This window comes from Gouania willdenowi, chromosome 4 (assembly GCF_900634775.1).
Source record: "Gouania willdenowi chromosome 4, fGouWil2.1, whole genome shotgun sequence".
Lineage (NCBI taxonomy): Eukaryota > Metazoa > Chordata > Actinopteri > Blenniiformes > Gobiesocidae > Gouania > Gouania willdenowi.
In genome coordinates, this window is record NC_041047.1 from 28,352,240 (window position 1) to 28,366,577 (window position 14,338).

Here is a 14,338-nt window from a genome sequence, read left to right on the forward strand (position 1 = left end):
TTTTTGGTATGTTTTAGTGGAGATCCAATATGTGAACACAGGATCAAACTGTTGCATCACATCAACTACTTTCCTTTTCTCAGCCCCGACACACTATATAATCTGCATTGTCCCCCCAGTGCTTTCATTCATCTGTAAAAAGGATCAAAGCCTTTAAAAAAAAAAAAAAGGATTGCACCATATCATAACACCTGCTCACGGCTGCTCTCCAGTATGTCAGCCTGCGCTTGTTTGAATTCTGATTTGTGAGTAATTCACGTCAGTGGCAGAACATTTTGCCTCAAGGATCTGGCCTGATTTTTTTAATGGATCACACATTTTGGAAAGCAGCCCTTTGTTTCTTCTTGCTTATGTTTTCAATTTACGTGTTTTTCTTTTCTTTTTGTTTTGTTTTTTGAGCTATCAAATAAAGAGCCTCATATCACTACTGGTATTATACTTACATCCTCATTACTCCCACAGTTCAAGAGGCAGAGGATTGTATGTAAAGTGAAATCTAAAACACAAATTTCAATGTTTTATTGGATGTAAACTAAGATTTGTGATGCTGCTGTTTAGCTTTTCCTGCACACTGAGCCCAGGCTTGAGACAGTTGTGTAAGAGTCCAAGTCCCTGCAGCCCTTGGGCCCAAACTTGTGTTTCTGATTGATGTGGGGCTCTTTGCAGCTTGACTGACCCTTTTCTCTGGTTGTTGTTGTGATTATTATTACATCCCGCTCCCACTGCTCTCCCGCCACAGATGATTGTAAGTACAGCTCTCATGAGTGTCTGTCTGTCTGTCAGTCCACGGTGGTCTCCTCTGCTAAATGTGGCTGCGATCTTCCCCTGTTTTTACCCACATCACACCGTCTCTTCTCTGACTCAGTCTCTCATGTGAGGGCATGGTGCATTCCTGAATCGTTCTGGTTGGCCCTTTGCCCTCTCCCTCCCCCTTGCCAATATTTACCAACCAGTGCATCCTACATCTATTGTCTCTTCTTCCAAAACACTGTTGTGGAACATGAAGTGGTGCTCCTCTCCTTGAGTCCTGGTGTGTCCTCACTGGGACTCTCTCTCGGTCTTTGATAGCTTGGTATCCGGTGTCCTGACCCACCTCTCTTCCTCCCTTTTGATATTCTCACCCAGATGTCCACACTTTTCCTATCTGTTTGAAATGTGTTCTGCCCTCCCACTGTGGGTTTGTTGCTTGCATCTGATCTACTCCCACACAGCAGTCTTCTCTCAGTACACCGTACGATGCTCTTTGTCTCAGCAGACCTGCTATGTTGGTCTGTCATGGTTCGGTTTCATGTCCTGTTGATGACGATCTCTGATGGTTTTATCAAATGTCCTCATGCAGAAGATTGGTTTGGACTCACTGAACAATGTCGAAATACTAGCCTAAGCACTATGGAATGGGTTCCATCTCGTTACCACTAAATACCACTAGATTTGTTTCATTTCATGTACGGGACATGATCAACATGTTACAACACAACTAGTTGTTAAAGATTTTAGTGCAGACATGGAAAAATGGTAGCCTGGGGCCACATGTGACAAAATGACAGAAAAATAAGCAAAAAATACAGCAAAAATACACAAAATTGTTAGAAATACACACAAAATGACAGAAAAATACACTAAAGGATGTCAAAATACATAAAATGACCCCAAAAACACACCAAATGACAATTTATTAATTTTTTTGGTGAGGGGGAAAGGAACAGGGAAGAGGGAATTACGGTGGCACAGTAAAAGGAGTGATTGACACTAAGCCGTTTTGATTGTTCTGAAGGTTTAATCGATGCCACTGTTGTGCATATTGTGTTGTGGGGTGTAATCTATTGAACCATTCTGGTGACAAATGTGGAGTGATGGAGGTAATGACAACAAATGTTAAAATAATATTAAAACTCAGATCGGCCATATTCTAAATGCTGACATAATGTGGCCCTCGAATCATATAACTGTGGCCCCACTTACAGGATTTATACCTACACTACATAGAGCAGAGACTGTAGACCTCTTTTGATGATGATGCTTAATGAAGTGTCTGTGTCCATTTCAAAGGTTTGACTTTGTTCCACATCAGAGCCTGCGTAAGATCAAAGTGGAAAACTACTACTAGGGAGCAGAGTCTGGTGCAAGTCATTTCTTTAGTAATCAGTATCATGTGACATCTTATTATTGCAATATCTTGTTGCACGAGACATTGTCCCACTTTTAGTAACCAGGGTTTGTTTAGTGAGACAGGAGTTTGAAATACGTGTTGAGAATAATACTTTAAAAGTTTGGGTTTTTTAGTGCCTGCTGTTTCCTAAAATCACCCAAAAACATGTGGACTGAAAATTAATTTGACATAGTTTAGATCAGGAGTTCTCAACCCTGGGGTCAGGACCCCATATGGGGTTGCGAGACACTGGGAGGGGGTCGCCAGATGCCTTCAAGAAACTAAAAAAAATTCTTTAACAATTTGAGCCCATTTTTGCTTATTTTCACAATTTTTCTGCAACTACACTAAACTATTTTAACATATTTTCATCACATTTTTGCTGCATCACTGCCATTTCTGCCACTTCTCCATCAAATTTCAATGCCTTTCCTGCACATTTTCAGCACTTATAAACCCCTTTTCACTTTTAACCATTTTAATTTCTGATTAAAACAATGATTTACATCTTTAAGATGACTATACACCATGGCGCAAATAATAATAGACGTTATCCTGGATAACAGTGGATATTATTCAGATCAATAAATAAATGTGGTTATCACAGATTCATAGAACAATGGGCCATCATTTTGCTGACTTTATGGATGGGCCCCAAAAAGCTCTCCCCTTTATTCCCCCTTATAGATGGCCCTGTCTACACATGACTGTTCTTCAGTGTTCATGTCATCAGGTACAATGGGGTTCCCCAGTCTCTGACACCTTTTATTTTGGGGGTTGTGGGCTGAAAAGGTTGAGAACCACTGGTTTAGATGATGTTGCACAAAGAGGAGAAACAAAATAATTTAGTCAATGCCACAAAGTTGGATTTTAGAGGACAAATCTGTTTGACTGCAATGCTCTTATTGCCTTTTTAAAACCCAAACTTGATTTTTAAAACAAACCAAAACAAAGAGAGATGTCTGTGTCGTGGCATGTGTCCTTAAAATGTGTGTATTGGCCACAAAACACTTTCTACACACTCTCATCTGGCACATGAGCAGTCAGACAGCAGGGAGGGGCCTCAGCTTGAAGTATTAACCCCATGCTCTCTTTCCAGGGGAGGCTGAAGAGTGCTTCTCACAGTGATGTAAGGACTGAAACCCTTCAGATCAATGTGTCTTGTCTCTCCTCCACGTCTTCTATCTGTGTCCTTGTCTCTTTCCCTCAGCCCAACAAATCAGCAGAAACACTGCTTTACTCTAACCTTTGTTTCCTCTCCACATTCTGTGGAGTGTTGAGTAGAAACCGAGATCTCACATGTTAAACATGCACACATTTGTGAAGTAAGTGTTCCATTAGGGACAGATCTACACATTTGAAAGATATTCACTTAAACTATTTTTGATTTCCATTGATAGAGCACATAATTGAAGATGTCATTAAAAACAATGATATTTATAGAAGGATGCACTGGCAAGATAAACTGATGCTTGTAGGGTTGAAAAGTTGGCACTGGGTTAAAAAGTATAACGAGGCTGATCACTACCCATATTTTGATTTTCAATGTAAATTTAAAGACAATATGTAATAGACAATTATTCTTCATTACTTTCATCTCGAGCTGCAACAAGAATTATAGTGAAATAATCTTTCTTGTCCAGTGCAGGTACAAAGGCTTAAAATAAATGTGTGCGTGTGTGTGTGTGTGTGTGTGTGTGTGAGAGAGTGCGTGAGAGTGCTTGTGTGCGTGTGTCAATCACATTTTTAAATTACAATTATGTCTTTAAATTACATTTACATTTTTTTAAAATCCTATATTGATCATTAAAGCTGCAATATGTAGAATCGTTAGGCGCTAAACACTCCCCCCTCTCCTCCTGAAAAGCTCACCGATCTTCTTGGAAACGCTTGCGTGCACGCGCACAACTGTGGAGGTCTTTGTGACTGTTTTCTCCATAGAGACTAGTAACATATACAGGGACTTCATCTTGTGTTATTGGAGACACAAGCAGCCGCTCCGACAAGCTATCTATTCCGTCTGTTATCGCTATCTCTCTTTGACTCAGGGCAGACAGTGCACGGACTGAAAGCGGATCGCTCGTAGTCCGCTGCATACCGAGTCAGAGGAACCTCCCTGGACTCTGTTCCTCCTTTGAGCCTTTATTCTGTTGCTTCTCTACCTCGGTCTTCCTTTTTTCCTCTTGATTTACCATGTAACCGCTGTGCCAAAAGCCACGTTAGAGACTTCTACTTGAATAAAATGCCATGGGACTGTCCCTACTATCAGATTGGGAACACGCATTGACTTTTGACGAGCAGCCAATAGTAATGCTTAAAATTGCTGTTGGTCGCCCTGTTGGTAGAAAGATCTCTGATTGGCTGAAGTCCAGCATCACGCTCCTGTATTTCTAAAGCTCAATTACAGAGATTCACTGTTCACTCAGAACACTTTGAATTACAATATGCAATACAATATAATAAGATGATTATGGATATTTAACCAAATAAAAACCCCCAAAAAATTACATATTGCAGCTTTAAGAGAACTAACAGGTTAACTTGAAATGAAACATTTTAATAATTGTTAACTACGTATTTATAAGCCATAGAACTATGACTTTGTTTCTCAGTTTTACATTAGATTAAATTGTAAATGACAGTTCTCATAAAATTGAATGGCAATTACAATTACAAAGTCAATTATGTGAACTCAATTACAATTAGAGCAACAGCAACAGATTTTTCCAGTTACATTTACGATCATAATTTTGTGATAATTGTAATTAATTATCAATTACGTGTGTGTGCGTGTGTGTGTGTGTGTGTGTGTGCGTGTGCATGTGTCAGAAATGTCGCTGTCCTCTGTGTGACACTAAATCATCTACTGCTGCACTGTATCTTAATGATAATGCCGCTGCTCATCTGCTCTACTTTGTGTCTCCTCCAGGGCACTCAGCTCATCTTTAACGCTGCCAAGGAGCTGGGACAGCTTTCCAAACTCAAGGTACAAACTAATTCCCTCACAGCACAGCCGTGAACGTCACCCCCACTGATCCTGCAGAGGAGCAAACAGGTGAGCAGCTTGGTCATTTGCTATGTGCTCGCTGTCATTCTAGGAGCACATGGTCCGTGAGGAGGCCAAGGCACTTTCACCTAAACAGTGTGCTGTGATCGAGCTCGCTCTGGACACCATTAAGGTAGAGAAGTGACTGCATCATTTGTTTTATTTAGAAATAAATTACTAAAAAGAGACATAGTTGTGTGTATTTTGAAATTGAAATAAACCTAAAGCTTCGTGTCCATCCATTGATGCTGTTTTTACATATTTATCTAATTTGCTCTACTGAAAACATGGAAGCAAGTTAAATTATTTTACATATTCACCAAAACTTTAATTGATCAGTACATGTAAAATGATTTTTTATGTCTTCTTAGATTTAAAGAAGACATTTATACTCAGATCTCTATCAGAGACAGAGATACGACTGAGCAAATCTTACATATGAAATGGAGCACTTATTTTAAAATAACAGAAATTATTAATTTTTGTTCTTCTATGTAAATAAGAATAACTTTTTTTGCTTCAATAAAACAGGGAGGAGGAGGAACGGAAATTAATTTCAAATGTAAAGATTTCCTTAAATAATTTTCCAATAGATATCTATATTATTCTTGAAAGAAATAACTTACAGTAATGCTTCCAATAATGAGTGCCAGTAATTGTCATCATTATATACTGTATATACAGGTTTTGCTGTGTGTCTGCCCTGTGACACTGACACATTTTTATACATGTACCAAATAAATTAAACTAATGATATGAAAAATAGTTGGTTGTAAGAACTCAGTTTAGAACTTAGTTTGAACTCCGAATGTTTAACTAACTAGAAGAAGAGAGAATGCACTGAAAACATGAAGAAAAATGAAGTAGCATAATTTCCCATTCTAATCATAGTGAATGAAACAGACAGGAAAGTTCAAGCAGTGTTTGACTTTTTTTTTGTTTAGGCTGCAGGAACTTTGTGAGTGTTTTCTCTCCTTCTTTATACACTAGCAATATTTCCATGCTGGTGGTGTTGGTCTGAAGAAGACTTTCCTGGAGAAGAGTCCGGACCTCCTGTCTCTGCACTACGCACTGTCTCTTTACACACAGGCCACAGATAAACTCATCAAGACCTTTGTCCAGTCACAAAATGCACAAGGTAACCTAAGATCTCCATGTGCCATCCCACTCCTCTTTTTTCCAGACGACACAAACTACTTTACTTTGCGGTATCTTCATTTCACTTATTGTCTGTGTTACATCCTGACAGAGGAGCCAGTGACATTATCTCAGATGTTCAGCACTACGTCCTTGAAAGCGTCTTATTTACATTTTAGGCCTTAAATTGTTTTTTTCTCTGCTACCTCCCCGAAACAGACTTGAAATGACCCGAAAGCTCTTTGCACTAAAAAAAAAAGTAGATATTGGTCTCCTTGATTCTGCTGCTACTTAATTATTTAACAGTTGGAAAGGAGTTGATGCTCTGTTTTTGCTCAGGGAAATTTCATTTGATTAAAATGTAATCAGACATAGGATTATGTGATTTGACAGCAAAATGTTTAATAGTGATCAGGGTTGTGGTCAATTACATTTTTCAGTTACAATTACATTTTCAATTACACATGTTCAATTGCGATTACAGTGACCAACATTTTTCCAATTGAAATTAAATTACAATTATTTTTTCATCCTCAGAAAAACAATTACAATTAAGTTCTCAATTACTAAAGTTCAATTACAATTACTGAGCCTGACATAAATAACCTATGAAAAACATAACCTTCCTCTTGTGTTAGCTTTCTGTTCGCATCTCGTATGATAACGGGTAATAAATCAGCTGTAAAATACACTAAAAATAATAATAATAATAATTTCTTTTCCATATATTGGTTACCTCGTTAGGCTTCCTAATCAATGAAAATATAGGTTTTAAGCGTTAAATTAGAATTGATCATTTTTATAGAATTTTATTGACAATTACAAAGTCACTTATCAGTCAATAAACTCAATTACAATTACAATTACACCATCAATGTAATTAATTATCAATTACACAATTACAATTATAATTGACCCCTACCCTGATAGCAACCCTAACACTGTTCTTCCCCCAACTGTGATGTTTTTAAATTCAAACTTCCTATTTCTACGTGTCTCTCTCTTCTCCACTCCCTCCAGTGTTCGGTGGGAAGGGGGTTAGATTCACCACTAGTGAGGATGTTTACCCAGAGAAGGGTATGTGGCACTCAGGTTCAGGACCTGAGTCAACCAGGACTACAAGAAAGCCCCCCCCCCACCCCACCCCCCACCCCCACTTCACAAAAACAGCCCCAGCACTCACCCCCTCTCATCCCCATGTGCATCCAGAAACTCCTCCTGCCTGCTCCAGCTCATCCCGACCAAACCAGTGCCATACACAGACTGGACATGTTTCCCTGTTTCTCCCTCTCTCTTCGCCCTTTGCGTTGACATGTGTGCACAGCAACAACAACGGGAACTCTGACTTTATGCATTCATGCATGAGATGCACACACTGATGTCTGTGTATGCAGCTGCACTGAATACATACCCCATGGACAGTATGTATGAGCAGACACTACAGCATGGTGTGCAGACATCAGAGGAACATAATAGAAATGCATTAAAGTGTGCAGAAGTTCTGATGCAGCATGATGTCAGTCACAGAGAGGTCCAAGGGTTTGTGTGTGAGTGCGTGTGGTAGAAAAGGACAAATGAATGACCGAGCTGCTGGGTGACCACTGAGTGCTTCTTTTTCCTGACAGAAACACACACAGAGGAAACCCTATCCTCGGGGATAGTAGCCCCGCCTCCTCCCACTGACTGTGGAAGGAAAGACTCTCATCAAGATGAGGAAGATGATTATGAAGATAACGATGGCTTTTGGCTCTTTGTGTCTGCGAGGACTTCTTATTTATCATCCTGAAACACGTATTCAGAGATGGATGGACAAACACACGCAGTGCAGCCCTCCCTGAAGCGGTCATAAGAGGTTGTTTAATTCACCAATCAGGTCACATGGTCTTATTGCTGTCACTTCATATTTGGATAAAAAGATCTGAGTCGTAGTCATGTTTAGTATACGGACTGCACTCTGCTAATTCAGGGTTTGTGCTTTGGTGGGACTTTCCTGCTGATGACAAACTGTCAGAGCTTTATTGATGACTTTTAAATGATAAAAGTAGATTTTATTCCATTGAACCTTAATTTTAAACCTTTTCTTATTGGAAAAAAAAAAAAGATTGTACTCTTTCCATTGAAAAACAAGTTAGGTAGGGATCAAGTATCCATGATTTTTCATGGAAAAGTAGACCATGTAATATTTAGGAATGTGGTTATTTTACTCCCTCATTGCACACTTCATTAAGAGGGGGATTTGTCATTTATTTTCTACACTCAGTATACAGGTCTTGGCCTCAGAAACAAACCACACACAACCTTTGGCTTTCTGTTGTTTTCTGTTTTTGTTTCCAAAAAGTTTTGCATTCACACGGCAATGTTTCTAAAACGGTCTCTGTTTACATGGGATCGCAGGCAGCATAAAAACGATGGAGTAAACATGCCAGGCGAGTAGATGGTGCTATGATTTTGCAATGAACCAAAATAAAACGCATGTGCATAGACACTTCTTCTGAACACAATTAAGAGTAGAGCTTTAATTGGACGTACAAAGTTAGACCTGATCCGGCCCGTAGCATCAGAATACGGCCTGAACCTGAACAGAGCTGATCTCTCTTTATGCCCAAACCCATTGCTGCACGACACTATTCAAATCCATGCGTGGCGCGCACATGTGGAGTGATCCAAGGCAAGTTTCTTTAATAACTCAGCTTTATTTACTAGTCCCTTGTTCTTTGTACAACTATAAACATGACAACCAGTTTTAGGTGATGCTACACGCTATGTAGAGTTTACTCAGGGTGTCCGCGGGGTCTTAAAAAGTATTAAAAGTTGATACAAAGTGTTAAAAAGGTATTGAAATTAACCTCAGTACTCCTGCATAAACCCTGTTACTGCTGCAACACACACAACACCGCAACCTGCTTCGACACATGACATCACACAGCACCACAATGACTCAAGAACGAGTCGTTTACGGATTTTTTAACATAATTTATTCATGCACCAGATGACAGCCTCCATTCAACCCCCCCAACAAACATTTGTGCATCTTTCTCGCACTAATTGAAACATTATCTAACCGCATGAAGCCCCCAAGTCGATTCCAAACAGAGTTTGTGTTAAAAAGATAGAAATTAAGCCCGACCCCAGGTACAGGCAAATAACTAAAACTCTAAGTAGGAATGCAGCACTGTGATTGTCGTCAGAATCTGGTGCAGGCATGAAATCCGCTGATCCAAGTGATGGTGAAGTAAATCAACACTTTGTTGGAAAAGTTCAGTTAAATTCCAAAGAATGATGCACAGGAATAGTGTGCCTCTGAGGCACTGCAGCCTCAGTGAGCATGTCTGTGACACAGAAAGTGTCGTTTCCCTGTTTACACAGAAACGGAGAGGGAAGCATTTTAAAAACTTTTTTTTAAAGTTAAATTTTCAAGCTTCAGAACACCGTTGCCGTGTAAACAGACACCCAAAACGCAAAAAAAAATTGTTGTGTAAACTGTAAATGAATCTTTCAGTTTAGGCAAATGTTAATTTTGAGGAGAAAAGGATATTCTTGTCATGCGAAAGCACATGTAGTTGTCCTACTGCCTCACTTGTCAAATATTTTTAATGGACTTTTGAATACTCATCACATTAGCCTGAGTTTATGATGGCAATGTTTTTTTTTTTCATCTTTGGAAAATGTTCTGAACGCTGTAGACAAAGCCAGCTGGGAAGATGCTGCTCTGTTTGCTGCAATTGGCAGTGAGACCAACGATGCTCTAATACACCCCTAAGAAAGACAGCGAGCAGCACGCCAGGAACACTCTGCTCTGAAACGCCTACTGACACCTCATGTAGTGGGTGGCTGGTTACAGAACAGAGACAAGCAGCTGAACCAAGACACCAATGAGGAGAATGACCAGAATTAGGAAGCGAATTCCAACACAGACCTTATTGTTCATCTGTCACTGTTTCCTTCCGCAGTGATTGTGTGTGATCTTAACAAGCACTGGAGAAAAAAACACCACACATTAGCCACCATATTTCACCAAAATATTCAAGTTACACTCGTTTCCAGGCATTTCAAGATGAGATCTCCAAAGCTGAGCTCAAAGTCGTTCCAGTTTGAACATGTTTAAAAGCATTACAATATTTCACGATTCATGAAGTCAACAACAGTCTGAAAACAAATATCCCACCAACACTAACAAAGAAGAAATGAGCTACTGGTACTTAAATGGCTACGTTTCATGGTTAGGCAATGTTGCCTTTGGCCTCCAGAGTACTGGAGAATGAAGATGAACCCTGTTGGATGTCTTTGTGTCTACTTTAAAGGCAGGAAAAACACAGAAGGACCTGACAAAAAAGAGGGATGGAAGAGAGATTGAGGAGGAGCTGAAATTTAATTGCTTGACGGATAACAAAACAAAACCAAAGAAAGTAATGATCCCAGTCCTGCAGATGGACTGAGTTAGCTCAACAACTTTTATTGATGAGGTCCAAGTTGCCTTCCCTGTGCAAATACACTCTCGGTCAGCAGGATCCTACTTTGAGGACGGACAGCAAAGAAAATACAAACTCAAGACAGTAGGATTGCTGGGATAGGGAATCATTAACGGCACTGGTTCCCAGCAGCAGCTTGGTGTACCATGCTGGGAATTGTGCCATTGTTTGCAGAACGATCAGCTATGATTCATATTTTTCTCTCCCTTACTTTTACAATGCTTGAGTAAAAGTCCTGATCCATCTAAGCATGCCCTGCGTCGGGTAAAGCACACTGACTGTCTGTCAGTGGACCTGACCTCTCCTGACCTCCTGTGCCTCTTGCTAAGCACCCTGCATCCCAACAGACACCCTGCATTTATGAGTGGGCACAAATAAGCACCTCAGCTGACACCAAATTACAGCCCTTCACTCCCAGTTTGTTCAAAGCCTTCTGCGCTCTCATTGAAGGCCAAGTCGAATAATGCAATCAATTGATTATTGAAGAACATTTTCTGCTCAGCAAAGCACTTTTCATCAACCTGTAGTGTGAGAGTTGTAAGAAAGAAGCTGCTGAGGTCCAAACACTTAAGTCCACTCATAGTTGCTTTGTCTGATACTTCAAGACCACATCAAAGACCACGTAATACACACAAGCAGACCTCTTTGTGCTTTTGTCCTTACTGTTACACATTTAAAGAATAAAAACACTTTAAATCATCTGCCAGATATTTACAAAGCTCCAACTAAATCCATTTCCATGTTAGTGGAATTATGGAGTTTGTTAGTGTTTTTGTGTCTGTAACAGAAGACTTTGGGGGCACAGAGGCTTCTGTTGTTTGGTCTTTGTTTGTTTTTTCATGTTCAGTCTTTTTAAAAAGCCTTTTCATGTGTCCCGTCAGGCTCTGGCGTAGATGACGCAGTGGGAGAAGTTTCCATCCACGTGGAGGTCTTCACTCATCCCAACACAGGAGAGCACAAAGTCACAGTGAAAGGTACAACATCAGCTTCAGTCGTTGACAAAAGCAGAACTGGTATTTAAAATGGCACTGGTTTGAAAAACATATTTTAGCACACTGCAACGTGTGTGTAGATGTATATAAATATTTATACAGCAATGAAAAAGCAATATTGCACTGATGGTACTTGCAGTTTTATAGATACAGTATATATGTCGCTATAGATTAATCATCCTGTGCATATTTTTTGTGGATCTCTAACTGTCGTGATTGAGTGCCAGAGCTCATTTCTAATCGAGGAAACAAAAACGCTACATTAAAACATGACTGCCGCTCCTTTAACAAAATAAAACAGCACAAACCGTTTTTAGCTTCATGTGGATTTCAAGCTACCAATTACATTACAGGTCATTTTGAAAAGTTTTCACATTTGAATGGTTGTAATTTTGGTGAATTCAATTCATTCATGTGTAGTTTTTGGATTAGTATGGATAGCATCTTGCATTTGGCAGCTAAGCAGAAAAAAAGCCCCTGGAAATACTAGATCAATCCAATTCATCTGTGTTTGTCGAGTCTATATGTTATAATAGGGGTGGGACGATACACTGGGTTCACAATACCTTAAAATACAATGTTTTTGGTAAGGGGAAACAACCAAAAATATTGCAATTGGACATTTGACATTAACGTTTGACATACTTACTCTGTGTTTGACCTTTTCAACTATATAAAAAATAAAAACAAACAATAATCTGTTGTGTGGTAGACGAATGTAGTAGACCACAATATATTATAGACCAGGGGTCACCAACATGGTGTCCGTGGGCACCAGCTAGCCCACGTGGACCATGTGAGGGGCCCTCAGGATCTCTAGTCACCAATGAGCTCCATCTAAAATCTGATTGGCTTTCCAGGATTCCAACTCACAAAGATAACATACTTAGTGGAGTTAAATACTGCTACACATGCTAAAGTTTTGGTATTAAATTAACCATCTTTAAAAGTTTACATTGTGACATATGTTTTAAATGTTGCAGATTTGGTGTATGGCTTGTGGTATGTTGTGATAAATAGGTGCATTTTTGCAAAATAATGCATAATGGAAACGAATGTTATATTTTATACGATGAGTTATAAGTTGTTTGTTAGTTGCTAGTAAAATAGGAAGATGATCATTTTCTATGAAATGTATTGAAATATAAGTAATTGCATAAATTAGAAAAATTAAAGTGTTGCATATTGAAACGTAAACATTTCTTTCCTTTTTCAGTTACTTCTAGCCTTCTTTATTATCTTACCATCTAATTAAAGTGAAACCATGAACATTTAGTATTTAAGAAGTGCTTTTCTAACTGGTAGCCTTTCGGATTATACAGTACCTATGAAATAGCTCACAGTTTCAGAAAGGATGTTTTAATATCACGATATGTTGTCCTATCTTCACTTTATACCATTATTTCTTGTATCCCATACAAGCTGCAGATGGTCACCAGTTCAAACCTCCAACCTATAGTGTGAACTTGTCACTGACCCAAAAACCATAACTTTAAGTGCAAAAAAACCCTTTTTGTGTTGAAAATGGAATATAAACATTCTATTTCCCTATTCCTTCAGAGGTCAACTAGCTTATTCATTGTCACTGGTTTCTTTTCTGCTCTCCCACAACCCCGCATTTAACAAGTTTCACATGAATATTCTATAGCGTTAAGCCACATCCGTGCACTTTCTTTCCTCCTCTGTGTCTCAGTGGTGGCAGCCAACGACCTGAGGTGGCAGACGCAGGGGATTTTCAGGCCGTTTGTGGAGGTGTTCATCATCGGCCCCCACCTCAGTGACAAGAAGAGGAAATACGCCACAAAGTCAAAGAACAACAGCTGGGCTCCAAAATACAACGAGACCTTCACATTGTAAGTATCTGAGCCCTGCAGGCAGGGTTGGGGTCAATTATAATTATGTAATTAATAAGTCATTACAATTATGACATCATTTTAATTGTAATTGTAACTGGAGAAATATGTTTCTGTTGTAATTGGGATTGAGTTGTCGGATAATTGACGTAAATTGTAATTTGCATGTAAATTAAAAACAACGGTCATTTACAATTTCATTAAATGCAAAACTGGGGAACCATGTTATAGTTCTATGTCTTACACATACGTAGTTGATAAAATATGTTTCATCTCAAGTTTACCAGTCAGTTCTCTTCAGGATCAATATACGAATTACAAAAATTGAAATTGAGGGGTACACTGACGGAAAAAAGGCTCAGACACCCACACCAAAAATATTAATACCACTTATTTTCATTGATTAGGAAGCTTAACAAAGTAAAAAAGAGATGACAAACAAATGAGATGATAGATAATATGTTTTAGTGTATTTTACAGCTGCTAATGCTAGTTTAATGTTAGGTTAATGCTAATGCTGGCTAATGATAATGCTAGCTAATGCTAATGTTAATGCTAGGCTAGTCTAATGCTAATGCAGTGTGCAATGACTCAAGCCAGTACCTGCATCCTCACTTGCATTTTCTTCAGGAAATGCAAATATTCTGGTTGTAGTTGAACTTTAGAAATTGAGAATGTAATTGCAGTTGAAT

At 39.1% G+C, this 14,338-nt stretch overlaps 1 protein-coding gene across 6 annotated transcripts in view; it reads left to right on the forward strand.

Moving 5' to 3' along the window:
- Nucleotides 1-14,338, forward strand: part of unc13a (unc-13 homolog A (C. elegans)) — a 79,142-nt gene that overhangs the window by 61,179 nt on the left and 3,625 nt on the right. The window contains exons 36-43 of one of the 6 annotated variants that reach the window (XM_028443922.1): nucleotides 740-745; nucleotides 3,249-3,278; nucleotides 5,079-5,135; nucleotides 5,248-5,328; nucleotides 6,186-6,333; nucleotides 7,353-7,409; nucleotides 11,683-11,775; nucleotides 13,487-13,646. In XM_028443922.1, the coding sequence (XP_028299723.1) occupies nucleotides 740-745; nucleotides 3,249-3,278; nucleotides 5,079-5,135; nucleotides 5,248-5,328; nucleotides 6,186-6,333; nucleotides 7,353-7,409; nucleotides 11,683-11,775; nucleotides 13,487-13,646 (632 nt within the window). The remainder of the gene's footprint in view (nucleotides 1-739; nucleotides 746-3,248; nucleotides 3,279-5,078; nucleotides 5,136-5,247; nucleotides 5,329-6,185; nucleotides 6,334-7,352; nucleotides 7,410-11,682; nucleotides 11,776-13,486; nucleotides 13,647-14,338) is intronic. The other 5 variants (XM_028443925.1, XM_028443923.1, XM_028443926.1 and 2 more) reach the window with 5 other exon arrangements.